Below are 27,917 nucleotides of genomic sequence, written 5' to 3' on the forward strand. Positions count from 1 at the left end.
GTGACGAGTGGCGTGGCGAAGGCGGGAAAGCAGGCCGGGGCGACCAGCAGGGGGCAGCACCGGCCCGGAGGAGGACTCTTCAGAACCAGCACACACACACACACACACACACACACACACACACACGGCAGCCGTCAGTCACCGGGCAGCGGAGGAGGAGGAGGATGAAGGAGGATGAAGGAGCTCTCAGGTGGCCGCTGAGGATCAGAATAATGGCTGCAATTATCCCTGAAGTGGAGAAACATCTGTGATCTAAACGTCCTGCTCGACCTGCTGTGTGTGTCCTCTGCTCAGAAGGTAGAAGACCCTGAGAGGAGAACATCTCCGTCCGGTCCCGTCCACTGGGTGTTCTCCTCATGTTCTCCTCATGTTCTCCCTCCTGGGTTCTAAAGTTCTTCTGCCCTGGGTTCTCCTCATGTTCTCCTCATGTTCTCCTGCCTGGGTTCTAATTTTGTCCTCATGTTCTCATGTTCTCCTCATGTTCTCCTCATGTTCTCCTGCCTGGGTTCTAATTTTGTCCTCATGTTCTCATGTTCTCCTCATGTTCTCCTGCCTGGGTTCTAATGTTCTCCTCATGTTCTCCTCATGTTCTCCTGCCTGGGTTCTAATGTTCTCCTCATGTTCTCCTGCCTGGGTTCTAATGTTGTCCTCATGTTCTCCTCATGTTCTCCTCATGTTCTCCTGCCTGGGTTCTAATATTGTCCTCATGTTCTCCTCATGTTCTCCTGCCTGGGTTCTCTCTGTGTGTTTCACTTAGCTTGCACAATGTTGCTGCCGAAGCAGCTAAGCTAACATCGTTAGCCATAGCTTAGCGTGGATCCAGGGGCCTCCAGGCTCCGCCCCTCTCCCTGGCCTGGGGCTCTGATTGGCTCTGGTTGGTTCCAGGAGACCCAATCAGAGGCCCCGGACACACCTGCGAGCTGGTCTCAGGTGTTCGGGATCAGCCGTGGACTGCTGGACTCTTTGGGTTTCGGGAGGAGTTCGACGGGTCGGCGCCGGTTCCTCTTCGTCCACGGCTTCTACAAGTGTGGAGACCAGGATCGGAGCCAAACTCTTCCTAAAAGTTTTATTTGCTAAGAATAAAAAGCGTTTGGAGCTCGATGTGCAGACACCGGCTTCTGTCTTCTCAGGGAAAGTCAGAGATGTTTGTCTGAAACAGAACGGCTGAGGATGGAGAGCCCAGGTGACGTTCTCACCTTCTACAGCCGTCGATCATCCAACCGTTCACACCGACGGACAGGTGAGCCTCCGATGGACCTGCGGCCAGGAGAACATGGAGAGCCCAGGCAGGTTCTCCTTGTGGACTGGAGTAGTTCTACAGCGGTGAGGGATCTTCTGCGGTGGTCCTGACGCCAAAGACCAAGATCTTCAGATGCTACGCTGCGTGTGCGGTCTGGAGCCGACCTCCATCTCCTCCTGCTGCCTCCATCTCCTCCTGCTGCCTCCATCTCCTCCTGCAGCCACCATCTCCTCCTGCTGCCTCCATCTCCCCCTGCTGCCTCCATCTCCTCCTGCTGCCTCCATCTCCTCCTGCAGCCACCATCTCCTCCTGCTGCCTCCATCTCCTCCTGCCGCCTCCATCTCCTCCTGCAGCCACCATCTCCTCCTGCCGCCACCATCTCCTCCTGCAGCCACCATCTCCTCCTGCCGCCTCCATCTCCTCCTGCAGCCACCATCTCCTCCTGCTGCCTCCATCTCCTCCTGCCGCCTCCATCTCCTCCTGCCGCCACCATCTCCTCCACCTCCTGCTGCCACCACGTGCTCGTGCAGCTCCAGAAGATCACCGCATGCATACTAAGCGGTGGTTCGGCTGCAGATGACAATCACGTCTTCGGGTCCTTGAAGGAGTGCGTCTCAATCACGGTGGTGGTGAAGACCTCCTCAGCGCTGACGAGCTCGTCTCCAGCCCTCTCCGTCCTCCTCCAGCTGATTGCAGCTATCAGTGTCTGTGTGGGCGACGGGCGTCCTGATGTCCTCCTGATGGCCTCCTGATGGCCTCCTGATGTCCTCCTGATGTCCTCCTCCTCCCATGAGCCCATCTCCCTCTAAACACCTCCACCTCCTCCGCTCCACCACCAGACGCCTCCAAGCTGCCGCTTCCCTCCGTCTCACCGCCTCCACCAGATGGAACGTCACCGAGGTCCTCCATCTCCATGGAGCCTCCTCTTGTCTGACCCTGGAGAGAGGAGGAGACCGGCCAGGAGACGTCGGGTTCCACCCTGACCTTCCTCCTCTGAAGGTCACCTCTCCAGGACAGCAGATGTCAGATCTTCTGATCGTCGTCTCGGCGGTCCTCGGTGTCCTCGGCAGTGACCTGGAAGAGAAGGGTCGGTCTCCAGCAGGACCTCAGGGTCGGAGTCCCTCCTCCTTCACGTGTAGGGAACCGATGGAGGAACCTCGGAGGAGATGAAGGTCCCGCGTGGACTCGACCCCGGCGGGTCGGAGCCTGACGTCACACTGACCTTCTCGGTATCTCCGTCGTTCCTCACAGTTTGAACGGACGGTTTCCTCTTTGTCACTCCTCGTCCCCTCCGTGGTTCTTCACCTTGGCTCCAGATCTTTCCACCTCATGGGAGTCAGGCTTTTACCACGGAGACTAAAAGCAGGAGACTTCTGGTCTTCAGAGGAGGTGGAGAAGAACGATCGCTGAGAAGAACAGTCGTCTGGAGAAGGTCGGCCAGTTCTTGAGTCACCGACTGTTTCTCTGGTCGTGGAACATCAGGTGCCTTCACCCTGGTCCAAGTGAGAAGGTCAGGTCCCCCCTCAGAACCCGCGGTGGTCCACCGCCGGCCCAAGTCCTCTGGTTTCGTGGCTGTGACCTGAGGAGGAACGTCCTGTGGAACAGAGATGTTGGTGGACAGCAGGTCCGGCTGTCCGCTGAGCCAAGGAGGACCAGGTGGACAACTGTGTCCAAGGATGGCCTGTTGACCACCAGCTGGACACACACACACACACACACACACACACACACACACACACACACGTCAAGGCAGCAGCAGGGAGGGGTTAGCGGTTTGTTGGCGTGCAGTGGTGATCTGGATCCCAGGGTGGAGGTCCAGGAGACCAAGGTGGAGGTCCAGGAGACCAGGGTGGAGGTCTGTGTGTCTTCAGTGAGGTTCTCATGAGAGGTCGGAGGTTGCACGTGTTTGTCCCTGGTGAACCAATCACAGCAGGGATGATGTTTCTCCTGTGGTCCTGGTTGTTGGGCTTCCAGACCCTCCATCCTGGTCTCCTGTGGTTGATGGTTGAACACCTGCCGCAGGGCAGACCTTCATCCCCGGGTCCATGAACTGAAGACCTTCTCTGCCTGACGTCTTCCTCGGCGGCCCAGCACCACCTTCATCCTTCTCCAGCCTCCACCCTCTTCTTGAGCTAATCATCTTCTTCACGAGGTTTTCGTCACCGTGTCCTCCTCAGCTGGTCCTCCTCACCGTTGTCGTCTTCAGCTCACCCTCGTCATCAGGCCTCCTCCTCCACCTGGGAAGCTTCTGACCAGGGTGACTTTAGCTGAAACTGTAGAACCTGTCTGAGGGTTCTGGTTCTCAGGGCCTCCTCCTGACAGGAACCTCCAGACAGGTTCTACCTCCCATCTAGGTCACAGACCGTTAGCAGTCCATCTGCTCACCGGTTGAGGTCCAGCAGGTCCACCAGGCTGGTGGTGATCAGAAGAGTCCTACCTGTGCTCTTGGAGACGCCACCATCTCCTGCAGGCTTCTGCGTCATGAAGACCTCCTTTGGGAAGAAGGTCATGCTGAGGTTTTCGGGGTTTGTCCATGTTCACATGTTCTGTGCTCTTCTTCTGAGCCTCTCCTCTGGTTCTTCTGATCCACAGCTGGTTCCTGGCCAGGGTTCGGCGAGGTGACCCTTCGGCCTCCGACCTGAGAGGAGGTCCCACCGGCCGATGTTCCCTCCGCAGCCTCTGGTTGTGCGCTCCATCCTAGGAGCTGTGGAGGTCTTCTCTCCAGCAGGCTGTGGAGCAGCTCTCCGAGAGGTGAAGGTCCTGGTAGCTCCAGCACCGCAGAGAGAAGGATTCCATCTCCAACCGCAGAAAAAGTTCTGCATGAGGAAATAGCTGAGGATCTTTCTTGGACGCCTCTGGTGGACGACATGTCCAGGTCCACGAGTCGTCCTCAGCAGCACTTCTGGACTGCAGGAGAACCTGGAGGAAGCTCAGGAGGTGCTCAGGGTTCCCGGCAGCTGACGGAAGCGTGCGGGCCGAGCTGAGGGTCAGCCGACCTCCGAGCGCCGCTTCCTGTTGACCGTCGGCGCTCCGTCCTTCGGGCCGGGAGGAGGACGCCCTGGAGCCGCTTCCTGTAACCATGGCGACAGGAAGTCCTCCCCGCTCTGGGCTGTTTGTGAGGAAGTTCCCCGTTTCCTGCTGGAGGAACCTCCTCCTCCTCCTCCTCCTCCTCGTGGCCCGACGGCCGGGCTGGAGATGTGCTGCTCCTCCTCAGAGCTCCTGCTGGACAGCTGAGGGACGGCTGCTCGCCGGAGGTCCCTCTCCTGGTCACACTGAGATTCTGGAGGCTGCTGGAGAACGGAGAAGAATCACAGGTGGACCAGAAGCTCCATGTTGACGGAGGAGCTGGAGACCTCAGTCCTTGGATCCGAGGAGATTCTGAGTAAGATCAACCTTCTTCTCTCATCTGCTCCTCAGGGTTCGTGAACTGGACTCTGAAAGGAAGAAGAGAACCGGCTGCCCTGATGTTCTGGAGGATTCCTGAGTTCCACTCGTGTTTGTGTGTGTGTGTGTGTGTGTGTGTGTGTGTGTGTGTGTGTGTGTGTGTGTGTGTGTGTCGCTGACTGACGCTGCCTCAGGTTCCAGAACCTCTGACCTGGAGATGAACACCTGACACACCCGCCCCCGTCACCCGGCGGCGATGCATGAAGGTCCTCGGACCTCCGTCAGAAGTTCTCCCCAGATTCCTCCAGAAGCGGACTCCTGATCCGGCGGCGCGGCGCCATGATGGCGGCCGGGCCGGGCGTGGACGTCCCGGCGCAGCTGCAGCTGCAGCCTTCAGGGACCTGCGGCTCCCCTGGACCTGCTGGGAGTTCCTGCTGCGTCCTGGACTCCAGGCTGGTGGTGGTCCTGGTGGTCCTGGGCGGCGCCGCCGTCCTGCTGCTGCTCTACAGGCTCCTCCAGCTGAGGCACAGGTTGGTGGTGGAACCGAGCCGGAGGCCTTCTGATCCTACGGCGGGCGTGCGAGCTAAGCTCCGCCCCCTGCGATTGCCGGGCGGCCGTGAGACGTGAACATGTCGCTCAGAGGGAGCAGGCGTGAGGTGCCGGGCGGTTTGGATAAAAGCATCTGCCGAATGACCGTATTCTAGGGACGGTGTAACTTCCTGTAAGTGATGTCACATCCTGTGTGCCGCAGGCTGAGGCTGGCGTTGGCGAGGAACGCCCTGGAGTACCGCGGCTTCTACCGCCACGCCGCCTACACCCTGTGCCGCCCGCCGTCCCGCCTGGACCTGCCGGCCAAGACCGCTGCCGGCCCCGGAGCTCCTCCGCCCGTCCAGACGGTTACCGCGGTGACGCCGGCCGCCCCGCCCCCCCCCGCCGCCTCCCTCGCCGCCGCCCCCGCCCCTCCCGCCCCCCCCCGCCCAGCCCCCACCTGTCCTGGGGCGCATGCTCCGACCCCGACGTCTACTCGCGCATCGGCGCCTTCCGCCCAGCATCTCGTCTCTCCAGCCTCTCCAGCCAGTCCAAGGTCATCCTCTTCGAACACTCCTCCCTCTGACCTCTGACCCCTGACCCTGTCACTGTGTGTGTGTGTGTGTGTGTCATTCCCCTCCAGCAGTGGGGGTGGAGCCACTCATTCATCTCCTTCATGAATTAACCTGACGCCCCCCCCCTCCTGATGAACCCGACCTCTGACCCTGGTCAGAAGGTCCCCAGGACTGACCCACTGACCCGAACATCTCGACCTGACCTCCGGCCAGGAGACCCACCCTTCTTCTCGCTCCCAGTCGTGGACACTAAGCAATAAAAGTTCTCCGAGTTCTATCTCTGCTGCTGGTCTTCTGCTTGCTGAAGCTGAGGACCTCCTCTGCTCTCCAGCGCCGGTCTCACCTTCTCTTCCGGGTTCCGTTGTCCTCGTTTCCTCAATTCTGGCGTGTTCCCACCTGCCGCCGCTCAGCGGAGGCCTCCCGGAAGATCAGGACCGCGACGTGCCGCCAGAAGCTCATCTCGGCAGCAGATCTTCACCGCGGTGAACGTCATGACGGAGCTCAAGGTGGACTGTTGGACCTCAGCAGCCGACGGCGCCAATGGGAAGACGTGTCAATCAAACCCGCGGGTCGCTAACGAGTTCGTTACCTCCTGACGGTCGGGAGCGACGAAGTGTTGTCGCCGTGGTAACGGGTCACGTGACCCAGAGACTTCCGGCGTGGAGACAACGAACGCGAAGAGCGTGGAGAACAGGACTTTATTGGAGAACAGAGAAGAAGCAGCAGGAGGCGGTGGAAGATGGAGATGGGCGACCGCAGATGAAGAAGCTGTCCAGGAAATGAAGGCCATCTCTGGCAGGGCTGCTGTTAGCTTGGTGCCGTTAGCTTGGTGCCGTTAGCTTGGCGCCGTTAGCTTGGCGCCGTTAGCTTGGCGCCGTTAGCTTGGTGCCGTTAGCTCCCGTTACCACATGCCGAAGGCTCCGTCGGAATGTCTGACTTCCTGTCCTCGGGCTCTGGACGAGAGGAGGTGAGGACCTGGAGCAGGAACCTGGAGCTGCCTCCTCCTGACCCTGAGAAGAAGGAAGGAGACCGAGGTGAGGAAGAAGGTTTGACATCTGCTCCCGCTGAAGACATGGAAGGACTCCGACCAGACGGACCCGTCCGTGATGTCAGCAGCTCCTCCACGTGGCCTGAAGGATCTTCTCCCAGGCTTGATCCTGTGAGATGCCCTGAGGTCCCGGGCCGACCTTCTCCTCAGCTCCTTGGCCAGGAGACCAAAGAAGAAGCCTCAAAGATGCTCGGGGCGCCCGGCCGTCTGGCTCCATCCCATAATTCTTGTGACGGCAGCCTCATGCTCCACTGCAGGACCAAGGTCAGTCCTCACCCTTCTCCTCCTCTGACTCCACCACACACCCAGAGAGCTGGAGGTGCAGCCAGTGGTCCTCAGGTGAGAAGGTGCAGGCCAGTGAACTAACTCCATCTATCTTCACCTGCGTGCACCAGTGCATCCGTGCATGGGCTGACTGACACATGTGCACATTAGATCTGTGTGTGTGTGTGTGTGTGTGTGTCCAGTGGAGGTGTGACTCATACAGTCAGTGTGAATCACTGCAGGTCTACACACACACATAAACAGCTGTGTGTTGTGCACGCTGCCAGCTGCAGGCCCCTCACACACACACTCATGCACACCTGTGTGTGTGTGTGTGTGCGAGGTGTGTGAGGTGTGCAGGCCTTTGATCAGGTAATTGCCCCCTCGGCCCCCAGAGTTTGCGTCCACTGTGTGTTGCCATGGCAACCAGCTCTCCAGTCCCCGTCCGAGCGGCCCCTTCACGGCCATGGAGATGGTCTTGGATGTTATGAGCCAGGACTGATGGATGGAGATGGACGGAGGAGACACTTGAGGTGGTGGATGGAGGAGATAGCTGAACGTAGTGGACACAGGAGATAGGTGGAGGTGGAGGAGATGGCTGGAGGTGGAGGTGGAGGGGTGGAAGTGGTGGATGGAGAAGATAGGTGGAGGAGCCTCCTGAGTCCCACCTTTGAGCTCAGCTGGGGTTCCTCAGGTGTCTGGTGTCCATAAGATCATTGTGGTCTGGGTTCTACTAGAAGCAGGTCTTCTTGGTGGAAAAACTGTGGAAATGGATTTGTATTTACACACACACACACACACACACACACACACACACACACGCCTACTTTGAGGAAACTTTAAACTTTTCTATCAGTTGAAGAATGGTGAGGTGTGTGTGTGTGTGTGTGTGTGTGTGTGTGTGTGTGTGTGTGTGTGTGTGTGTGTGTGTGTGTGTGTGTGTGTGTGTGTGTGTGTGTGTGTGTGTGTGTGTGTGTGTGTGCGTGTGTGTGTGTGTGGATGAAGGGAGGTGTTGAGATCCTCTCTGAGGAGGACTCAGGGGGAGCAGCAGTGGCAGCGGAGGATCTTCTTGAAGGCGCTCTGGAAGTCCTTGTTGAAGTAGGCGTAGATGATGGGGTTGAGCAGGGAGTTGGAGTATCCCAGCCAGCCGCACACGTCCTCCAGCCAGCGCGGGAGCGCGCAGAGGCGGCAGAAGGGCATGACCAGGGCCAGGATGAAGAAGGGCAGCCAGCAGAGGATGAAGGTGCCCATGATGATGCCCAGGGTCTTCACGGTCTTGCGTTCCCGCGCCAGCGCCATCTTCCTGCGCGCCTCGGTGGCCTCCTCGGCGCGGCGGCTGCGGAAGAGCGGCGGCGGCGGCGGCGGCGGCTCGGCGTCGACCTCGATGACGTCCGGGGCGTCCGGGGCGTCCGTGTCCTCCGGCTCGGCGGCGGGCGGCGGCCGCGGCTCCGCGGGGCAGGCGGACACCTTCTTCCGGTGCGGGCGGCGCGCCGTGCGCCGGATGCGGAAGCGCGCCGCCTTGAAGATGCGTCCGTAGAGGACGAGCATGAGCGCCAGCGGGATGTAGAAGGCGCCGAAGGTGGAGTAGATGGTGTACCAGGGGTCCTGGCGGATGCGGCAGTGCGTCGGCTCGCCGCCGCCGCCGCCGCCGCCGCCGTCCTCTCCTCCGACCCCGCTTCCTCCTCCCGCCTCTTCCTCCTCCTCGGCCGCCGCCGCCGCCGCGCCGCGCACGATCAGCAGCGGCGGCACGGAGATGGAGAAGCCCACCAGCCAGGTGGCGCCGACCAGCGCGGCGGCTCTGCGCGGCGTCCTCTTCCTCAGGTAGCCCACGGGCGCCGTGATGGCCCAGTAGCGGTCGAGCGCGATGGCGCACAGGTGCAGGATGGAGGAGGTGCAGCAGAGCACGTCCAGGCAGATGAAGAGGTGGCAGGCGGCGGCGCCCAGCGTCCAGCCGTCCAGCACCTGCTGCAGCGCCGCCGCGGGGAGCACCAGCACCGACACCAGCAGGTCCGCCACCGCCAGGGAGCCGATCAGGTAGTGGGCCACCGTGCGCAGCGAGCGCTCCAGCGCCACCGCCGCCACCACGCACGCGTTCCCGCACAGCGCGCACACGATCAGCGCGCCCAGCACCAGCGCCACGCACGCCCGGTAGCCCGCGTCCGCGTCCCACCGGCGCTCGCCGCACGACACGTTACCCGCACACATCCTGCGCGTAACACTGCGCCGGGACGCACCGACACACCGGGACCGACACACCGAGAGGAGGGGGAGGGGCGACGGGAGGAGGAGGAGGAGACACACGTCTGTCTGTTTATCTGTCCATCCATCCATCCATCCATCATCCATCTGTCCATCCATCACTTCTTCTGTCCATCATCCATCTGTCCATCTGTCCATCATCCATCCATCCATCCATCCATCCATCCATCCATCCATCCATCCATCCATCTGTCCATCATCCTCCATCCGCCCCCTTTCCATAGGCCCACCATCCATGGCCCATCCACTCATCCTTTCACCTGTCCATCTTCACCCTTCTATTCATCCATCCTTCCATTATCCACCCGTCCATCTTCCATCACTTCTTCTGTCCATCATCTTCCATCCATCATCCATCCATTCATCAATTCATTCATCACCCACTTGTCCATCATCCACTCGTTCATGATCCATCATCCATCCATTCATCCATCCATCATCTCCCTGTCCATCATCCACTCAATCATTATATTATCAATAATCATTCTTTCCATAGTCGTCTTCTCCTTTGGAGGCCTTCCTTCAGAGCATCCACGGCCAATCATCTGCCTCCATGTGAGCCTCGTCCTCCTCGTCTCCTCGTCTCCTCCCCGTCCCAGTGGTTAGACCTCCTCTCTATACCAGTATAGATGACAATGATGTGTTCATAAATACTGATCATCAGGATTTATAAATGTTCTCTTCTAGAAGTAAGAGTTATTCAGAAATTCCCTCCAATTAGAACGAGTTTATAAACATCCCGCAATGATTATTACAATCATTGTAATAATGAATTCATAAACCTGCTCACTCTACTAACAAAGGTAATGCATTCATAATTATCCTCTTCTATAATAAAGATAATAACAATAATAATAAATGTATTCATAAATGTCTTCTGGTAAGGATTCTGTGCTCATAAACCTAATAACAACAATAATAATAATAACAACAATAATAATTGCTATTATTATTATTATAGTTATGTGCTTATAGATATCCAATAATACTAATAATAGCAGCAATGTGCAGATAAATGTTCCTCCGCCAGAAGCTGGACGTCCTGTCTGATGTTCTCAGTGATGTCCTGCAGACCATCCATCACCATCTGCAGTGGAGGGTCTGAGGTCTGGAGGATCTGGAAGGTCTGAGGGTCTGAGGTCTGGGGGGTCTGAGGGTCTGGAGGGTCTGGAGGGTCTGAGGTCTGAGGGTCTGAGGTCTGGAGGGTCTGAGGGTCTGGAGGGTGTGGAGGGTCTGAGGTCTGAGGGTCTGAGGTCTGGAGGGTCTGAGGTCTGGAGGGTCTGAGGTCTGAGGGTCTGGAGAGGCACCACCTGACTCCGTTGGAGGTTCTGAGTCCCGTCAGATCTCAGGTGGAGGTTCTGCACGACGCCGCCTGAGAGCCTTTGCATTGACAGGCAGGCAGGTGGCGCCCCCTGGTGGACCAGACAACACACACACACACACACACACACACACACACACACACACACACACACACACACACACACACACACACACACACACACACACACACATACACACACACACACACACACACACACACACACACACACACACACATCGCCTCGTGGTGATGAAGGTCCGAGGGTCCGAGGTCCACATCTGCTGGGATGAAACCACTGATGGAAGCGGGTCGGAGGACCGGGAGGCCAGAAGAGGAGGTGGGAGGAGGGAAGGTGTGGTGACTCTGTCTGGTTCTGAGCTCCTCACCCTCTCAGACAGAAGCCCAGCTTGGATTCACACCAGAAGCCTTTCTGGGTGGAGGCTTCATGTTCTCACCCATCTAAGCAGGGTTCCTCGGGATTCCTCTCACAGTCCGGGAACATGCGGGAGGTTCACTGGAGACCTCCGACCCCATGGAGTCCATCACCTTGGGACACGGAAGGAGTGATGATGGTGTGAAGGTGTGTCTCCATCCCTGCTGCTGTGTGAAGTGATGAGTGTTATTGTTGATGATGGTGGTGATGATGGTGATGATGATGATGATGGTGATGATGGTGATGATGGTGATGGTGATGGTGGTGATGATGGTGATGATGATGGTGATGATGGTGATGGTGATGATGATGATAGTGGTGATGATGATGATGGTGATGATGGTGATGGTGGTGATGGTGATGGTGGTGATGATGGTGATGATGGTGATGGTGATGATGATGATAGTGGTGATGGTGATGATGGTGATGGTGGTGATGATGGTGGTGATGATGGTGATGGTGATGGTGGTGATGATGGTGATGATGGTGATGGTGATGGTGATGATGATGATGGTGGTGATGGTGATGGTGATGGTGATGGTGATGTCCATGGGTGTTCTTCAGAGCAAAGATCTCCACCCCGTCCAACCTGCCTTTCACTCGCTCAGGGCAAAACTCAAGACACACGATCAAGCAGCAGCTGAGGCGGTGCAGTGAAGGCCTGCAGAGCATCACCCAGCAGGAGAGCCGAGGTTCGGTGACGTCTGAAGGTTCCAGACAAGGATTCTCAACTAAACATCAAAAAGTATGGTTTTACGTCCGGTTCCGTTTGTTTGTCCCAAGACTTTTGAGCGTTGAAGCTCCACGTCTGCTCTGTCGTTTCCTTCTGGATCCAGCGAGGTGTCACGCAGAGCCCAAACCACCGAGATCTGGTCCCAGACGACTCTACAACTGATGATGGCCGTGGAAGGTCTGGGCTTCTGGAAGAACACGTGATAAGCGTGCATCCTGGTCCAGGTCGGTGTCGGGAACGTCTTCGTCCAGATGGAGGTCCAGCACCTGGACCGGTGACGTCACAGCACGCCGTAACATCAACGCAGGGGTTCATCCTGGTGTGTGTGTGTGTGTGTGTGTGTGTGTGTGTGTGTGTGTGTGTAGAATGTGGTCTCCACTGAGATATGGTCCATTCTATGGGTGTGACTCCATGTTCTCCAAGGAACCCTCTGCTCCGAGTCCGTCCGTTGGGTTCTCCAGGGTTCTGGTGGTCCAATGGGTAAAGATCCCCGACCAGGATCTTCTGGCCCGGAAGGAAACCAAAGACCGTCGGGAGCCAAGATCGGCGAGGTCCACCACCCTCTGACCCCTGACCTCTGACCTATGACCCCTGCAGTCTGGAGAACATTGGCGATCTGGAGATGTGTCCAGAGGTCTGCTGGCTCTTCATCCAGGAGATGTTCATCACTAAGATGCTGAAGTCCATGGGTGAAGGTTCTTGTCTTGGCTCTGGAGGCAAAGCGACACAGGTTTCCTGCTCCATTTGGAGAAGACCAGGACATGTCGAGGTCACCTTGTGATGACTAGAAGGTTGAAGGTTCCCCTCTGCACTGAAAGGGTCGTGTTGATGGGGAGAAGAACCTGGAGTAGAAGTGTTTCCCGGAGGTGGACTCTTGAGCTCCAACAGCCGTGGAGGTTCCTCTGGACGTGTGTGAGGGTGCGGCCCGTCCAGTTCCTGTCTCCTCCTGGAGCCTCCTGGTGGAGGAGCAGCATCCAGAAGGTCTGCTGGCTGCAGAGCAGGCTGTGGGCAGCAGGGGGCAGCAGAGAGGGCTTCACAGCCTCTCTGAAGAAGAGAAGTCCAGAAGAACACAGAGGTTCTTTTGGGTTCTGGTTTCTTGAGGAACAGCCCCTCCACAGGGATCCAGGGCCTGAGACCGTCCCCCGGTGTGACCGGACCCACGGAGGTTCTTCACGCCTCCTCAGGAAGCGACTGGGAGCTGGAGGTGGACTTCAGGCTGGACGAGAGCTCCTCCTCGCCCGTTGACTTCCCTCCTGAGAAGAGGCTGGTGAGAACATGGAGAACATGGAGAAGTATGCAGGCTTTGGACCTCGCTGCTTCCATGGCTGCGTCAGACTGGTCTCCATGACCCCGGCTGGTCCTGATCCTGTCTCCTGGCAGGGACAGGCAGCAGATCAGGAACCTCCTCAGCAAACTCAGAGACGCCCTGGTCTCCACCCTGGTCTCCACCCTGATCTCCATCCAGGTCTCCACCCTGATTTCCATCCTGGTCTCCACCCTGGTCTCCACCCTGGTCTCCACCCTGGTCTCCATCCTGGTCTCCACCCTGGTCTCCATCCTGGTCTCAACCCTGGTCTCCACCCTGGTCTCCATCCTGGTCTCCACCCTGGTCTCCATCCTGGTCTCAACCCTGGTCTCCATCCTGGTCTCCAACATGGTCTTTGGCTGAAGGTCCAGGTCTGTGGTTCCCACCGCATCCTGTCGTCCTCCTCCCTCCTGCTGGGTTCCTCCAAACATCTTGCAGGTGGAGTTGATCTCCTGATGGACTTCTCCTTGAAGACCCGTTTGCTGACCTCAAGGTCGGTCATCGGACCGGAGTCAGCTGGTATCCAGGGCGCCAGTGACAGCGGCGTTACCATAGCAACAGCCATGTTCCCTGATCCAGTAAGAAGCCCAGCAGCTGATGGTCACCAAGGAGGAGGAGGAGGAGATGAGGAGGTGGCCAGCCTGAGTCAGGTGATTGTCCCTCTGTGTTCCTCTAGAACCTGTGCAGATGTTCCTCCTTCACCTGAGCCCGTCTGATGCTGACCAGGCTTCTGGATCTGGTTCTAGTTCTGGTTCTGGATCTTCCAGATGGATCCATCTGGAATGTTTTGATGCTCCAGAGTCTCAGATCAACGGCTTCACCTCGGAGGTTAATGTTGTGAATCCAGAGCTCCGTGTCCTCCTGCCTGTCTGCGTCTCCAGCAGATCCAGATTCCAGAGATACATCAAGTCCTGCCTTCACACACACACACACACACACACACACACACACACACACACACACACACACACACACACAGAGTCCAGGTCTTATGAGAAGAACCTCCTGTTCCTCAGTACTCGAGTACTCTGAGAACCCGTGTGTAAATGCAGAAGATCTCTTCATCAGAAGTATCTCCTCCATACTCAGAGTTCATGTACTGGCTTTGGTCGCCGTGGAAACCCCTGCTGGTCAGTCTGCTGTCATTATGGGATGTTGGTTTTGCGCGTTGGCGCGCACGTGGTTCTGTTGTGGACGCAAACAGAGTTTCCCGTGTAAATTATGGGATGTCGGGGGGGTCCGGAGCGATTGTGCAACCGCAGATCCGCGGAGGAGCCCGACATCTGGTGTCCATCTCTGCGTCCGGGAAAGTCCAGGCCTCCCGTCTTCCCGTAAGGACCAGGGGACGGGAGGTCCTGGACCTGCATGTTCTGCCGCTCTTATCAGAAGCTCTGCTGGTTGGACGCCGCCTGGAATGTGGAGGGAGGAGGGGGAGCGAGGCTTTAAAAGCCTGCTGGTCCAGAAGCCTGGAGCCTGAAGAACACAACCCAGTCTGAGGAGCCGTGAGAACCTGGAGCTCGGTGAGTAGCGACCTTCTGCGCTGCTTCTGCCGCACCGATGCATGGCTGAGGGCTCGGAGGAGCCAAACATCAGAGGAGCCAAACCGTTGTTTGACGTCTCATGAGGCTCCTCCATCTCTCCTGGGTTCTGGGAGAAGCTGGATGAAGGTGATGGAGGTCCCCTGCGGCGTCCTGGTGCTGCTGCAGCTGCTGGGCTGGATCTCAGGAGGCCTGGGCTGCTTCTGCGAGCGCTACCCCTGGGGCTCCTGGTCCTCCTGCTCCAGGACCTGCAACCATGGAACCCAGAGGAGACGCAGGTGAGCCCCCTGGGCTGGTGGAGCACACTGTGTGTGTGTGTGTGTGTGTGTGTGTGTGTGTGTGTGTGTGTGTGTGTGTGTGTCCAGTCCGTGGGTATGTCAGTCCAGTGTTCCTGAGGTGTGTGTTGTTGCAGGGTGATGGTCCGAGACACCTACTTCTGGCGCAACAGCTGCCACCAGCTGTGTGAGGGTGTGGAAACACGCGTGTGCAGCGTCCATGTTTGCCCGCTCCACTGCGTGTTGGGTCCCTTCGGTCCCTGGTCCGAGTGCTCGCCGTGTGCACGCAAGCAGGTGAGACGCCGCCGGGCGCCTGGGCGGGGCCTCCGGGGCCTCCGGGGCCTCCGGGGCCTCCGGGGCCTCCGTCAGCTCTGAGGCCTCCGGGGAGAGAGGCTCCGCCTCCGTCAGCTCCGGGCGCCTCAGGCTCCGCCTCTCTCTCTCTCTCTCCCGGCCTCTGGCAGTTTCGGACCCGGTCGGTCCTCCGGCCGGCTCAGTTCGGGGGTTCGGACTGCGACCCCGAGCTGACGGAGGAGCGCCCCTGTTTCCCTGACAACCCCTGCGGCCTGCCAGACCTGCACTGCAAGGACAGCTTCAAGTGTGGCAACGGTGGGCAGCACGCACACACACACACACACACACACACACACATAACCCCTTACATGCACACAATCACACACACACACACACGCATACACTTTATCCCTTGCATGCACACACTCACATACACACACACATACACACACACACACACACACACTTTACCCCTTTCATGTACACACACACACACACACATTACCCCTTTCATGTACACACACACACACACACACACACACACACACACACACACACACACATACACACACTCCCCTTTCATGCATGCACACACATACACATTCCTATCATCCATGTGTTGACACACACACACACACACACACACACACACTGACACATTCATACACAAACACACACACACACACATATTCACACAAACACATACATTCCTCCTCTCATGCACACACACACATTCCCTCTGTCATGCACGTACACACCCTTACACTCACACACACACTCACAGACACACTCTTACACTCACACACACACACATTCACACACACACTCCCCATTTCATGCATGCACACACACGTACACATTCCTCCTATCATGCGTGCACACACACGCACACACGCACTCACACATTCACACACACTTTGCCCCTTTCATGCATGCACACATGCATACACATTTCTCTTATCATGCATGCATACACACACACACACACACACATTCCTCCTTTTCTAAACACACACGAGGTGTGATCCTCTGCCCCCCAGGACGTTGCATCAACTCCACCCTGACGTGCAACCGTCAGAACGACTGTGGAGATAACTCTGACGAGAAGGACTGCGGAGACACCAAGGTGGTGTGTCCTGCGCCCAGGAGAGCGGCTCCGGGCGTGGACCTGGTGGGGAACGGGTAGGTCGGGGTCAGGGGTCGGGGGTCGGGAAGAAACCTGGCGGATCCGTCCCGGAGCCCCGAGGTGACCTTTGCGTCTGAAGGTTCGACGTCCTGGCGGAGGAGCCCAGAGGAGCCGTCCTGGACAACATGTTCATGGGAGGCACCTGCACCATCCGCAGGCCTGAGAGCACCACGCTCTACCACCGCGTCCCTCACAACTTCCACACCTTCGACATCAAGGTAACGCCGACGCTCCTCCTGGACGAGGAGCTCCGGCAAGCACAGAGCGAGAAGACCTCCTCAGAGGGACCCCGAGAACATGCCGGAGCCTGCTTACTCTGTGTGTGTGTGCGTGTGTGTGTCTGTGTGTGTCTGTGTGTGTCTGTGTGTGTCTGTGTGTGTGTGTGTGTGTGTGTGTGTGTGTGTGTGAAGGTGGGCGTGCTGGAGGACTTCAGCACCGAGCCGCAGCCGCTGCAGTCCAAGGTCTTGGACCTGAAGAGGTCCTACACCACATCCATGAATCAGGATCTGCCCAGGTTCGGCTTCCTGCTGCTGCCCCTCATCAACTCCAGGTCCAGAAAGGAGGTCTTCAAGGCTTCCAAGAAGATTGTAAGACATCAGAGATGGATCTTCACCCCTCCACTCTGATCACCTCACACCTACAGCTTCTGACCACACACACACACACACACACACACACACACACAATGTGTTTGAAGAATCCAGGTTAGATAAAGCAGAATCCAGGTGGAGCTCGGGATCCGTGTTGAAGGCCAATGTTCCTCCTGCTTCCTCCGAGGACTCCAAGTTCTTCCGGGTGCACCAGGTCTTGCCGGTGTCCAGGTTCCGTGTCCGTGACCCGGACCAGGTGGTCCTGGCGCTGCCGTTCCTGCAGTTCCTCCACGGGCTCCCCCTGCGGTACAACTACGCCCTCTACAGGAACATCTTCCAGCGCTTCGGCACGCACTACTACGGCTCGGGGACGCTGGGAGGACACTACGACCTTCTCTACCAGTACAGCCGGGAGGAGCTGAAGAGCACAGGTACCACAGCCAGGAACCCTGGAGCTTCTGCCCGGCTTCGGGGCCTCCTGCAGGAGAAAGGGGGGCCGGAGAACCCTGGGAGAGGTCTTCAAACCTGTCCAGGACATGAGAAGAACCAGACACCTCTTTAGTTGCCCGTCCGTACCTTCGTCAGATCCATCTGCTCGATCCGTTCATCTGCTCCGCTCTGATCCGGTCCGACCGGCTGAGGGTTTGTGGTCAGAAGAAATCCAGGTCACCGGTCCCGACCTTCTCCCCTGGCCCCCCTCGGAGGTCTCGGGTCCGAGACGAGCGCTCCGTCTCGGCTCTCGCAGAAGCCGCCGCCCCGGCGCCGGTCCGACGCGTCTCCGTCGGAGAAGATGGCGTGACGCCGCTTGTCTCCCACAGGGGAAACCGAGGAACACGTCGCCAACTGCCTGAACCAGGAGACCAAGTGGAGCGTGGTCCTCTACACGCAGCACAGCACCGTGACCCCCTGCACCGACAGCAGGATGACCCAGAAGTTTGAAGGTGCGGGTCCAGAGCCGCTCCTCCGCGGGCCGGACCTCCAGCCAGCTCCATTCCTTCTCCTTCTCCATCTTCCGGTGTCTCCTGCCAGGCTCCTACGTCAAGGCGGCCCAGAAGTCCTTCTCCCAGGTGAAAGGAGGTCGGACCAGAGAGGCGGCGGCCCTGGCCTGGGAGCGGCAGGGCCCGGCTCCGGACCGGACCTCCTACAAGAACTGGGCCAAGTCGGTCCTGGACAACCCGGCGGTGGTCGAGTACAAGGTTCCTGAGATCCCTCGACGTGGGCGACCACCCTGAAGAACATCATCTGACAGTGTGTGTGTGTGTGTGTGTGTGAAGCTGCTGCCCATCATAGACCTGGTCCGGGGGATCCCCTGCGCCGTGACCAAGAGGAGGAACCTGAGGAGAGCCCTGGTCCAGTACCTGGAGGAGTTCGACAGCTGCAGATGTTCTCCTTGTCCCAACAATGCCAGGGCCGCCCTCTCCGGCACCGAGTGTGTGTGTGTGTGTCAGCCCGGCACCTTCGGCGCCCACTGCGAGACCCGGGCCCCCGACTTCAAGTCAGGTACGGCCAGACCGCCGCACCTCCGGGTCTGGGATGGCGTGGAGGGTGAAGGCGGGTCTGACCCGGTGCCTGGTGCCTGCAGAGGAGGTGGACGGATCCTGGAGCTGCTGGGGCTCCTGGAGCAGCTGCGGGGCCTCCATGACCAGGAGCCGCTCCAGGACCTGCGACAACCCGGCCCCCCTGCGAGGAGGCCGGCCCTGCCAGGGGCCCCCCAGGGAGGAGGACTCCTGCCACGTCTCGCTCTTCAACACGTAGGAGGACACCTTCCTGCCCTGTGTGTGTGTGTGTGTGTGTGTTCTCACACTTGCTGGTCCTGGTTCTTCTCCAGGCAGGACACCTGCGATGATGATGATGACTTCGAGGTGGGCTGGAGGGACGAGCTGCCCCCGGGGGTCCAGGGCTGCCTGCGACCCCGCAGCCCCGACTACAGCTACCTGCTGGTGAGTGTGTGTGTGTGTGTGTGTGTGTGTGTGTGTGTGTGTGTCCGTGTGTCCTCTCAGAGTGATCCCGTGTCCACAGAAAGCCAAGCAGTTCTACAACCATGGAGAGGATGAGGAGTTCCAGTGCTTCAGTGGCTTCCAGCTGGAAGGTTTCCCGTTCCTGGACTGCCTGCCGGACGGCTCCTGGGGTCCCGCACGGGGCCGCTGCGTCCGTACGCATGAGTGCTGCCGCCGCCGCCACCGCCGCCTCCCGGGTCAGTGCTGACGGCCGTGTGTGTGTGTGTGTGTGTGTGTGTGTGTGTGTGCAGGGAAGGTGTGCCTGCCCCCGGAGCTTCCCCCCGGGATGTCCGTGGTGCCCCAGCAGAAGGAGTACGTGTTGGGGTCCTCGGTGGAGGTCTCCTGCCAGACCTCGGGGCTCCTGCCCGTCCCCCCCGGGTCCTACCGCTGCGGCGAGAGCCTCACCTGGGAGCCGCCGCCGCCCGCCGGCCTGCGCTGCTCAAAAGGTACGCCTCCGGTTGGGAGCGCCGGGACGCGTGACCTTTAACCCCCGGTGACCCGTCTCCCCCCCAGACCCCCCGTTCGAACCCGACCCCCGGTGCCAGGACGGGCAGGTGCTGAAGGACGGCCTCTGCGTCTGCGTCCAGAGGGACACCTGCCTGTGAGACCTTCGCCGTCCGAGTCTCCACCAGGTACCTGAACGCACCACGCTGACGTGTGTGTGTGTGTGTGTGTGTGTGTGTGTGTGTGTGTGTGTGTGTGTGTGTGTGTCCAGTGAAGAGCCGGACAGCCTCTGCGTCCTGAACGTGGAGCTGGGGGTGGCCGTCTCCATGTCCCTGTGCTCCTTCCACGCCGGTCGTTGCCATGGCGACCCGCTGTCCTTCATCAGCGGGGAGCCCTGCGGCGCCGCCCAGCAGGCCGGACTGGACTGGGCCAAGTTCAGAGCCAAGATGGGCTCCAGGAGCTCCGTCCAGGAGCCCTGCGGCCTGGACACCTGCTACGAGTGGGAGCGCTGCTCAGGTGAGCTTCGGCCGCTCGGCGAGGAGCGTCCTGCGGGACGCCGGAACCTTCTGCCCGGCCCGAGAGATCATCTCCTCCCTCTGAGGTGAGGGGGCGAGACCTCCTCCTCCTCCTGCACACTTTCACAACAAACCTCCAAAACAACACGCTACTACGATAACGGCGGCTTAAGCCAGCCTTTAAAACCCCAACACTGACCTTTGACCTTCATGTAGCTCAGCCAGGGTCAGGTCTCATGAGAGGTGAGAGCCTGAGGAGCCTCCTCAGACCTGGAGCCTCCTCAAACCTGGTCTGAGGAGGCTCCAGGTCTGAGGAACCTGCTCCTCCAGAGCCCGTCAGATGTCGTCCACTCTCAGACTGGTGGTTCAAACGTGGTTTTCTTCTGGTCTCTGAATCTTGGAGTGATGCTGAAGTGAAAGTGTCTCGGAGCCTCGGAGGTGGTTTGGGTGCTGAAGGCCCGAGCTGACGGTGGCGGTCGGTGTGTCCGCAGCCTCCCAGCAGTGTGTGTGCCGGGCGGCCCGGGACTGCCCCCCCCCCGGGGACCTAGTCTTCTGCGTGGAGCTCACCAGCACCAAGAGGACCCGGACCCTGGACCTCTGCTCCACGGCCGCCCTCACCTGCGCCAGCTACCAGCTGAAGGTCCTCAAGGAGGGCGCCTGCGAGGCCGGCTGAGGCTCCGCCCCCCCCGCAGGCCCCGCCTCCTCCTGTACTCCTGTACTGACCTCCACTCAATAAAGCTTTCAGCACACCTGCTCATATTATATTATGGTCTATTCTGTGGGACCTGTGCCGGGTGCAGTTCCACTCCCGGCCTGCAGGGGCGCTGTGAGGAAACAGCGCACTGTGTGTGTGTGTGTGTGTGTGTGTACGCGTACCTCAGGAGGGCCTGAAGAAGGACTAGTACACACAGGGGTCAGACAACTATGACACTTTATTGACTGGGAGGTGAACAGGGTCTGACACACACACACACACACACACACACACTGACAGGTTATGTCATGATGATCCTGATGCACAGCTTTAATATCTCAGACTAGTGTTATAGGTTCTTCAGACCAGGTCCAGGTCCAGGTCCAGGTCCAGGTCCAGGCTCAGGCTCAGTCCCTCAGCCAGCCCAGCAGCTGGGGGGTGAAGTAGCTGATGATGATGTCAGCTCCTGCAACGCATGAGAAGAACCCTGTGAGTACCCGAGGGAGGAGGTTCCTCCGGGTTCCCCTAGGTCCGTCGCACCCGGGACCTTCAGGATCTGGATCCAGAGAAGTTTCTGACCCCCCTCCCCTCCTCACCTGCCCGGCGGAAGGCGGTCATGGCCTCCATGACGGCGGCCCTGAGGTCGAAGGCCCCGGCCTGGGCTCCGTGCCACATCATGGCGAACTCCCCGGAGACATTGTAGACGGCCAGGGGGTGGTCTGGGAACTGGGGGGGCAGAGGGGGATCAGGGATCTGGGGGGCAGAAGGGGGTCGGACCCGGGAACCGGACCCCCATTGCCCAGGAGGCGGCGGCGGCGGCGCTCTGACCTTGTCCTTGACCTCTCGCACCACGTCCAGGTACGGCAGCCCCGGCTTCACCATCAGCAGGTCGGCTCCTTCTCGCACGTCACGCTCCTGCAGCCACAGGAGGCCAGACGTCACACACACACACACACACACACACACACACACACACACACACACACACACACACACACACACACACACACACACACACACACACACACACACACACACCATGTGACCCCGGCAGACCCCGCCCACCTACCACGGCCCTCAGGGCCAGCCCCCGCGCTCCGGGCGGCAGCTGGTAGCAGCGTCGGTCTCCGAAGGCCGGCTTGGACTGAGCGGCGTCTCTGCGGGCAGAGGAGCTTCAGCGCTGGTCCAGAAGGTCCGGCGGAGGCGTCTCCTGGGAGGACTCACCTGAAGGGCCCGTAGTAGCAGGAGGCAAACTTGGCACTGTAGCTGAGCACCGACACCTGGGGGAGGAGACCACAACCTGACCTTCTCGGCCTCCAGGTGGAGTAGGTCGCCTCGGACCGAGCGTCCGACCCACCTTGTTTCCCAGACCGTTGGAGATCAGCGCCTGCTTGATGGCCCCCACGCGGCCGTCCATCATGTCGGAGGGGGCGATGACGTGACAGCCTGGAGGACACGGACAAGGACGGGTCAGACCTGCGGACCTCCAACCAACATCTTCACCAGTCCACCGTTCAAAAGCCCTGATCCGCTCTGGTGCCGGCTAGCTTAGCATGAACCCCGAAAGTAGCTTTGCAGGTTCTGGTGGAGGACGCAGTGGAGGCCACACACACAGGTCTCGCCTGAGGACCATCAGCTGATTGTACGCAGGGCAGGTGGAGAGAAGATGGAGAGAAGTTGGAGAGAAGATGGAGAGAAGATGGAGAGGAGGTGGAGAGAAGATGGAGAGAAGATGGAGAGAAGATGGAGAGAAGTTGGAGAGAAGATGGACTACCAGCTCTGGCGTAGGACAGCGCCACCTCCGCCAGGCGCAGGCAGCTGGCCGGGTTGTCCAGGGTTCCGTCATCGTTCAGGATCCCTGCGAGAGCAAACACATGGCGGTGGGTGACGGCCGACCCTTCCAACATGGCCGCCGGGCGCTAATGGCTGACCGCAGTGTCCGTGGTCGGTGTAGGGACACAGGCAGACGTCACACGCCACCAGCAGCTCCGGGAAGGAGCTCCGGATCTTCTTGATGGCGACGACCGCCGGGGTGTCGTCCGTGTCTGCGGCCGAACCCCTGGCGTCCTGACGGCGTGGAGACAGAAGAACACACAACGTTGTGTAATAAGAGTGTAATAACACCCCCTGCTGGCAGCTGGTGAGGCTGGGGGGGGCGGGGTCACCAACAGCCAATCAGCATCAAGATTGATTGGGTGCATCTTCAAGGACCAAACGCTGAGGCAGAAAGGAGTCCTTATCACAGCAGGAAGGGTTGTGTCCATCAGAACACACACACACACACACACACACACACACACACACACACACACACACACACACACACACACACACACACCTTGGTCATCTTGGCAGGGACTCCAAAGACCAGCACACACGTCAGGCCCTGGGCCACCAGCGGCCCCAGCATCTTCTCCAGCTGGTTCACTCCATACCTGAGAGCAGGAGGACACGTGGGCTGAGAAGCTCCTCACCTCCCCTCCCTCTGGGCCTTGACAAACCTATGTGTGTGTGTGTGTGTGTGTGTGTGTGTGTGTGTGTGTGTGCGCTCTGGGTTCTAACGAACATTCTCCTTATCTCAGCTCAGAGTCAACAGACCCTCCTTATCTGAAGGACCTCCCTGCCCCCCTTTGTCTCAAGGCTACAGGAACCGTACTACTAGTGCGGTCCACGATGGACTCCTCAAAGATCTCCATGGTTACCTGGCCTGGCCCGGTAGGCTCCCGATGGGCTCCACCGCGTCTGGACTGTCACTAGGGGGCAGATGGAGGGGCAGATCAGAGGGGCAGATCTGAAGGGGGCAGATCATAGAGGAGGCCGACTCACGTGATAAAGATGGGGTAGATGAGGTTGCTGGGCTGCAGGTTGGTCCCACAGCTCTGCCAGGACCTCAGCGTGGGGTGGAAGTATCCGCTGTGGATGAGAGAGCCGGCTGGAGTCTCCATCCTGGACCACAGGCAGAGGGGGGTTGGAGAGCAGGACAGTAAACATCTCAGGGTTCAGTGAGCGATGCGTTCAGGTGCAGAGGCCACGCGTAGAACCGCCTCTCCAAACGGCAGAATCTTCCAGAACCCCCTCAGAAACCCGAGAGACACATGGTCCACACCCAGGACCTCGACCTCCTCAGGGAAAGTACACAGATACTTCAATGTAATTCATTAGCTGTAACTTCAGGACCGTCCCACAAGCTAAGGACTTGAGGACCTCCACCGGGTTCGAAGCTCCACGTTTAAGACGGAGCGAATCGTGCACGGTAGCCCCCGCGCGCACACCGAGGTCCGGTCCGGGTGCGGCGTGACGCCGGTCCTTCGAGGTCTTACTGTGTCACGTGGAGTCTGGTCGAAGGTCGAGTACCTGGAGGTTCGTCCGGCAGAGGAGACCCTTCCGTGGGGGGAGGACTGGCGAGGAGGCGAGGAGGCGAGCAGCGACCGTCCCCGCCGAGCAGGACCGACTGCCCGGGCCGGTCGTCTTCTTCGCGCCTGCGCAGTGGCGCCGCCGCTCGGGCTCCCCCTGGCGGACGGAAGGCGAACAGCGGCGGAAACAAGGAGCACCTGGACGGCGGAGGAGGATCAAAATCTACTGTTTGTCTGAACACGGAACTCCGGCGCTTCAGTACGCGCTTACCGGATCCGCTCGGCAGTAATCGAAGTCGTTAATATGTTATCGGGGATGAATCTACTTCCGGTGGGGATGATTACGTCACGGCTAGCCAGGAAACAGTCAGTGTGTGTCGGCGGATATGACGCCGTGCAGTGGCCAGGCCTGCTCTTGACTGAAATAAAAGTGGTGTAAAGTATGAGGTTTACAGCAGAAACCGACGGAATCCGTTCAGACACGGCAAACACGGTCCTCCGCGGCCACCGTACAGCCGCGCTCGGCCATTCTCGCGATAGTTCACCCGCTGCCCGTGTCTCAGCCATTCTCGCGATAGTTCACCCGCTGCCTGTGGTTCGGCTATTCTCGCGATATTTCAGCCCCAGCCAGAGGAGCCAGCGGCAGCGGTGCTAATGACAGGTTAGCGCAGTGTGATGAAGAGTCCTGCGGGATGGAGGGGAACCTTCCGGGCCGTGACCGAGGTAAGGCTGTGTCGGTGCCCGGTGGAGGCGGCGGGGGCGGTCGGCGAACCCCCCCCTCGCAACGCCGCAGCGTGTTCTGGTCGTAAACCCACCCGGACACGAATACGGACCCTCTCGGTGTCTGTTAGCTAACACCGAGGCTAACACCCGCCGTCATCCGCGCTCCGGCGGTCGTTAACGGAACCGGGGAGCCTTAAACCGGACCGATCCGGAGGCCCGGAGCCTTGGACAGAACCGAACCGAGGCCCGGAAGTCCGAACTGTCCGCTGTCAACACCGTGTCCGCCCATCCTGCCGGGCCCGGAGATGTTCTCCAGCCCGTCCGTGGAGAAGGTTCGGAAGACACACGGGTGACAGTCTGTCTGTCCCCCGTGTGTCTTCTCACCCGGTGAGATCTTCTCCACCGCTGCCTTTCTAACGGTTTGCTCCCTCTCTGCCCAGGCTGTGTCCGGAGATGTAGCTGAGAAGGTCGATCTCCTTCCAGGCCGGACCCATCAGCGAGACCCCTCACGTCCGGAGCCCTGAACCTCCCGGTCGAGGAGGAACCTCCCTCCTCTCTGGAAGCTCCGTGCGATTGCACCATGCTGTTCTCCTTGCGAGAGCTGGTCCAGTGGCTGGGCTTCGCCACGTTCGAGCTGTTCCTCCATCTGCTCGCCCTGCTGGTCTTCAGCATGTTGGTCGCCCTGAAGATCGACTTCTTCTACGCGGATTTTAGCTGGTGGCTGGTCTTCGTGCCCCTGTTCGCCGCCGACGGTCTGAGCACCTACTTCACGGCCATCGTGTCCATCCGGCTCTACCAGGAGAACGAGAAGCGCCTGGCGGTGCTGCGGCTGCTGTGGGTGCTGACGGTCCTCAGCCTGAAGCTGGTCTGCGAGGTGCTGCTCTGCCAGAAGCTGGTGGAGCAGGAGCAGGCCCGGGACCTGTGGTTCGGCCTCATCGTCTCGCCGCTCTTCATCCTCCTCCAGCTGCTGATGATCCGGGCCTGTCGGGTCAACTGAGAGCCCCGGCTAAAGGGGAACATCTTGCCAGTAGAGATTCGGAACAAGACGTGTGCTTCTTCTCTTCGTCTCCACCAGTGTCGAACCTTCTTCTGCTCACCTTCATCCACACCAACGAGCATCTGCTGGAGCTGGAATGCAGTATTTTAAGTAACAAACTGTAAAGGCTTTAGTTCTGCTCCTCCTGGTGTCTGCTCCACCCTGAGGTCTGCTCCTCCTGGTGTCACCTCCACCTGAGGTCTGGCCCTCATGTAGAGTCCCCTCCACTGTGGTGCCGAAGCAGTGATGGAGACTTCTAACAGCGACTGCAGTTTGGATCACAGCAGTGACCTCATCCACGTGCATCTTCTGAGGAACCCTGGTGTGAGGCTTTGCAGGCTCCTCACTACCTTGTCCAAGGCTTCCTTTGCCAGGGAGTCCCAGGAGCAACCGTAACGGTCGGGTCGTCCTCAAAGACTCGACGAGATGACAATCCATCCCATCATGCATTTACAAATGAACCCTTTATGAACTGGAACCAGAATCTGGAACGTGGAAAGCCAGCGAGTGGTCCTGGTTGTTCTCAGTGTCTGGGGGTGAAGCAGTCAGTCTGATGTGTGATGGGATCTCAGTGCCTGGAAGGAGCAACACCTGTTATGTTCTAACAGTGGTGGACGATGGGGCGGAGCCTGCGTGCAGCTCTCCTCCAATCAGAGCTCTGCTGCACCTGGGTTTGGTTCCCTCTGGTCTTCAGCGTGGACAGCAGGACGCTGCTGCTGAAGCTGCCAGACACAGCAGGACCAGCGGAGTGCTTTTCCACACCAAGAGTCTGTGTGTGTGTGTGTGTGTGTGTGTGTGTGTGTGTGTGTGTGTGTGCGCGCACCCCCCCCAAATAACACTTATTTATAGAGATGTAATGTGTGTGACATGACTCCCTGGTGGTTCTGCATGGGTTCTAGGCCTCACTTCGGTTCCTGACATGACATCGTGTTCACTGTATTTGTTGATTCAGGAAGAAACTCTCGAAAAAGTTATTTATGTGTTTTTTTATTTTTATTGTTAAGGCGTTTATTTTCTTTTGTCAAATGTAAATAAACAGTCGATAAAAAGTTGATCTGACCCACAATGAACGCTTACAAGTTATACCGCTGGAGGGCGCTGTGGGCTGTCAGGCTGTGTGTGTGTGTGTGTGTGTGTGTGTGTGTGTGTGTGTGTGTGTGTGTGTGTGTGTGTGTGTGTTTGGATTTAAGTATGTCATATTCAAATGAAACTAGACAATAGAACTTGCAGAATTTCCCTCCAAACAGGGATGGAGATGTTTCCTGCCACAGTCTTTGGGAAGCAGCTTCTACATCAGAAAACTCTTTTCCTCCTTGGTGTGTTTTGGTGTATAAATTGGAAAAGTCCTTGGCTGTGAGGGTCTCACAGAGGAGAAGATCTCCGAGGAGTAGTGAGGAGGTTCCTGTGATTCTACGGAGAGCCCTGAGATGTTCCTAGACTCCAGGAGATGGTCTGGAGGACCCCGAGAAGCTGTGCAGGTTCCTGCAGGCGTGTGATAAAGCCCTGACAGGCCGTTAATCCCCCGTGTGCCGAGAACAGCCTCTAAGTGCTGATTCAAGGCGTCCGCCGCTCCCCGTGTCTTTACTTGGAGCGGATTATCGACAGGTGGCGTCACCGCCAGACGACCGCTGCCGGGCCGCCGCCCTCCTGCGGACATCCGGTCCCCGGCGCTGCCCTCAAACAGCTCGGGAGCGGCGCTTATCAACGCCACGCCGGTAATGTTGGCCGCGAACACAGCCGAGTCAAGTGTTCTTCGGATTGTTCACGGTTGTGAACGTCACACCGACACCCCCGCCCTCCGTGACCGAGCCGTTCCGCTCGAAGTCTGTGTCTCCGTTTCGCCGAGGCGACCGTGAACGCCACACTGTTGATTGACAGGCCTGCCCGCCCCGGCCAACAATAGAAGGGGGCGTGGCCCGCGTCCTTGTGCGGCGGCCGCAAAGCAGGAAGGGGCGTGTCTGCAGGCCGCGCCGGCCAATGGGAGGCCGCGGTGTCCTCCCGGAGCGGCTCGCGCTGCGGCGGAGAGGCGGGGCGGGGCGGCGCTCGGAGCGGGAGGCGCGGCGCGGCGGCTGCGGGAGAGGAGAAGCCCAGCGGCGGCCGGAGGAGAGAGTCTGACCGCCGACACCGCCGAGTCCCCAACGCGCTCCGGAGCCGCACCGGGCGGCGGCACGACCGGCTCGG

At 59.1% G+C, this 27,917-nt stretch overlaps 4 protein-coding genes, 2 long non-coding RNA genes and 1 pseudogene across 10 annotated transcripts; 4 read left to right on the forward strand and 3 right to left on the reverse strand.

Moving 5' to 3' along the window:
- The first annotated feature begins 101 nt into the window (after positions 1-101).
- Positions 102-5,994, forward strand: LOC147220558 (uncharacterized; annotated as a pseudogene). The gene is made up of 3 exons (XR_015107981.1): positions 102-297; positions 3,833-5,154; positions 5,376-5,994. The product of XR_015107981.1 is annotated as an uncharacterized LOC147220558 (transcript).
- Positions 5,995-6,414: 420 nt separating this feature from the next.
- Positions 6,415-7,996, reverse strand: LOC147220559 (uncharacterized). The gene is made up of 2 exons (XR_015107982.1): positions 6,825-7,996; positions 6,415-6,737 (listed from the first exon to the last, which is right to left on the reverse strand). It is a non-coding gene; the product is annotated as an uncharacterized LOC147220559 (long non-coding RNA).
- Positions 7,997-8,074: 78 nt separating this feature from the next.
- On the reverse strand, positions 8,075-9,244 carry LOC147220560 (5-hydroxytryptamine receptor 1A-beta-like). Its single transcript, XM_086170092.1, has 2 exons — positions 8,729-9,244; positions 8,075-8,668 (listed from the first exon to the last, which is right to left on the reverse strand). The coding sequence occupies exons 1-2, from the start codon at positions 9,242-9,244 to the stop codon at positions 8,075-8,077; spliced, it is 1,110 nt and encodes a 369-aa protein (XP_086026218.1).
- A 1,668-nt stretch (positions 9,245-10,912) lies between these two features.
- LOC147220561 (uncharacterized) lies at positions 10,913-12,214 on the forward strand. The gene is made up of 4 exons (XR_015107983.1): positions 10,913-11,202; positions 11,664-11,800; positions 11,892-12,012; positions 12,154-12,214. It is a non-coding gene; the product is annotated as an uncharacterized LOC147220561 (long non-coding RNA).
- Positions 12,215-14,455: 2,241 nt separating this feature from the next.
- On the forward strand, positions 14,456-20,692 carry LOC147220562 (complement component C6-like). Of its 2 annotated transcripts, none has more exons than XM_086171046.1 (18): positions 14,456-14,614; positions 14,752-14,910; positions 15,045-15,201; positions 15,369-15,513; positions 16,239-16,380; positions 16,464-16,602; positions 16,795-16,971; positions 17,162-17,405; positions 17,793-17,915; positions 18,004-18,170; positions 18,249-18,474; positions 18,557-18,725; positions 18,803-18,914; positions 18,994-19,126; positions 19,223-19,417; positions 19,485-19,572; positions 19,687-19,931; positions 20,422-20,692. In XM_086171046.1, the coding sequence occupies exons 2-18, from the start codon at positions 14,756-14,758 to the stop codon at positions 20,601-20,603; spliced, it is 2,799 nt and encodes a 932-aa protein (XP_086027172.1). In that variant the 5' UTR covers positions 14,456-14,614; positions 14,752-14,755; the 3' UTR covers positions 20,604-20,692. The 2 variants fall into 2 exon arrangements, with proteins under 2 accessions (XP_086027172.1, XP_086027173.1); XM_086171047.1 differs by having other exon boundaries at positions 14,568-14,614; positions 14,749-14,910.
- A 152-nt stretch (positions 20,693-20,844) lies between these two features.
- Positions 20,845-24,124, reverse strand: alad (aminolevulinate dehydratase). 2 transcript variants are annotated; one of them, XM_086171049.1, is made up of 12 exons: positions 23,979-24,124; positions 23,451-23,570; positions 23,327-23,377; positions 22,963-23,059; positions 22,556-22,691; positions 22,399-22,482; positions 21,982-22,070; positions 21,849-21,904; positions 21,694-21,781; positions 21,453-21,539; positions 21,221-21,350; positions 20,845-21,090 (listed from the first exon to the last, which is right to left on the reverse strand). In XM_086171049.1, the coding sequence occupies exons 2-12, from the start codon at positions 23,567-23,569 to the stop codon at positions 21,032-21,034; spliced, it is 996 nt and encodes a 331-aa protein (XP_086027175.1). In that variant the 5' UTR covers position 23,570; positions 23,979-24,124; the 3' UTR covers positions 20,845-21,031. The 2 variants fall into 2 exon arrangements, with proteins under 2 accessions (XP_086027175.1, XP_086027174.1); XM_086171048.1 differs by having other exon boundaries at positions 23,945-24,077.
- Positions 23,085-26,788, forward strand: tmem203 (transmembrane protein 203). 2 transcript variants are annotated; one of them, XM_086171051.1, is made up of 2 exons: positions 23,085-23,339; positions 25,141-26,788. In XM_086171051.1, exon 2 carries the CDS (start codon positions 25,281-25,283, stop codon positions 25,695-25,697), a length of 417 nt encoding a protein of 138 aa, XP_086027177.1. In that variant the 5' UTR covers positions 23,085-23,339; positions 25,141-25,280; the 3' UTR covers positions 25,698-26,788. The 2 variants fall into 2 exon arrangements, with proteins under 2 accessions (XP_086027177.1, XP_086027176.1); XM_086171050.1 differs by lacking the exon at positions 23,085-23,339 and adding an exon at positions 24,285-24,700.
- The last annotated feature ends 1,129 nt before the right edge of the window (positions 26,789-27,917 follow it).

Source organism: Fistularia commersonii, chromosome 23, assembly GCF_037954325.1.
Source record: "Fistularia commersonii isolate RoL2024-O1a breed Wild chromosome 23, RoL_Fcom_v1.0, whole genome shotgun sequence".
In the NCBI taxonomy this organism is placed as follows: Eukaryota; Metazoa; Chordata; class Actinopteri; order Syngnathiformes; family Fistulariidae; genus Fistularia; species Fistularia commersonii.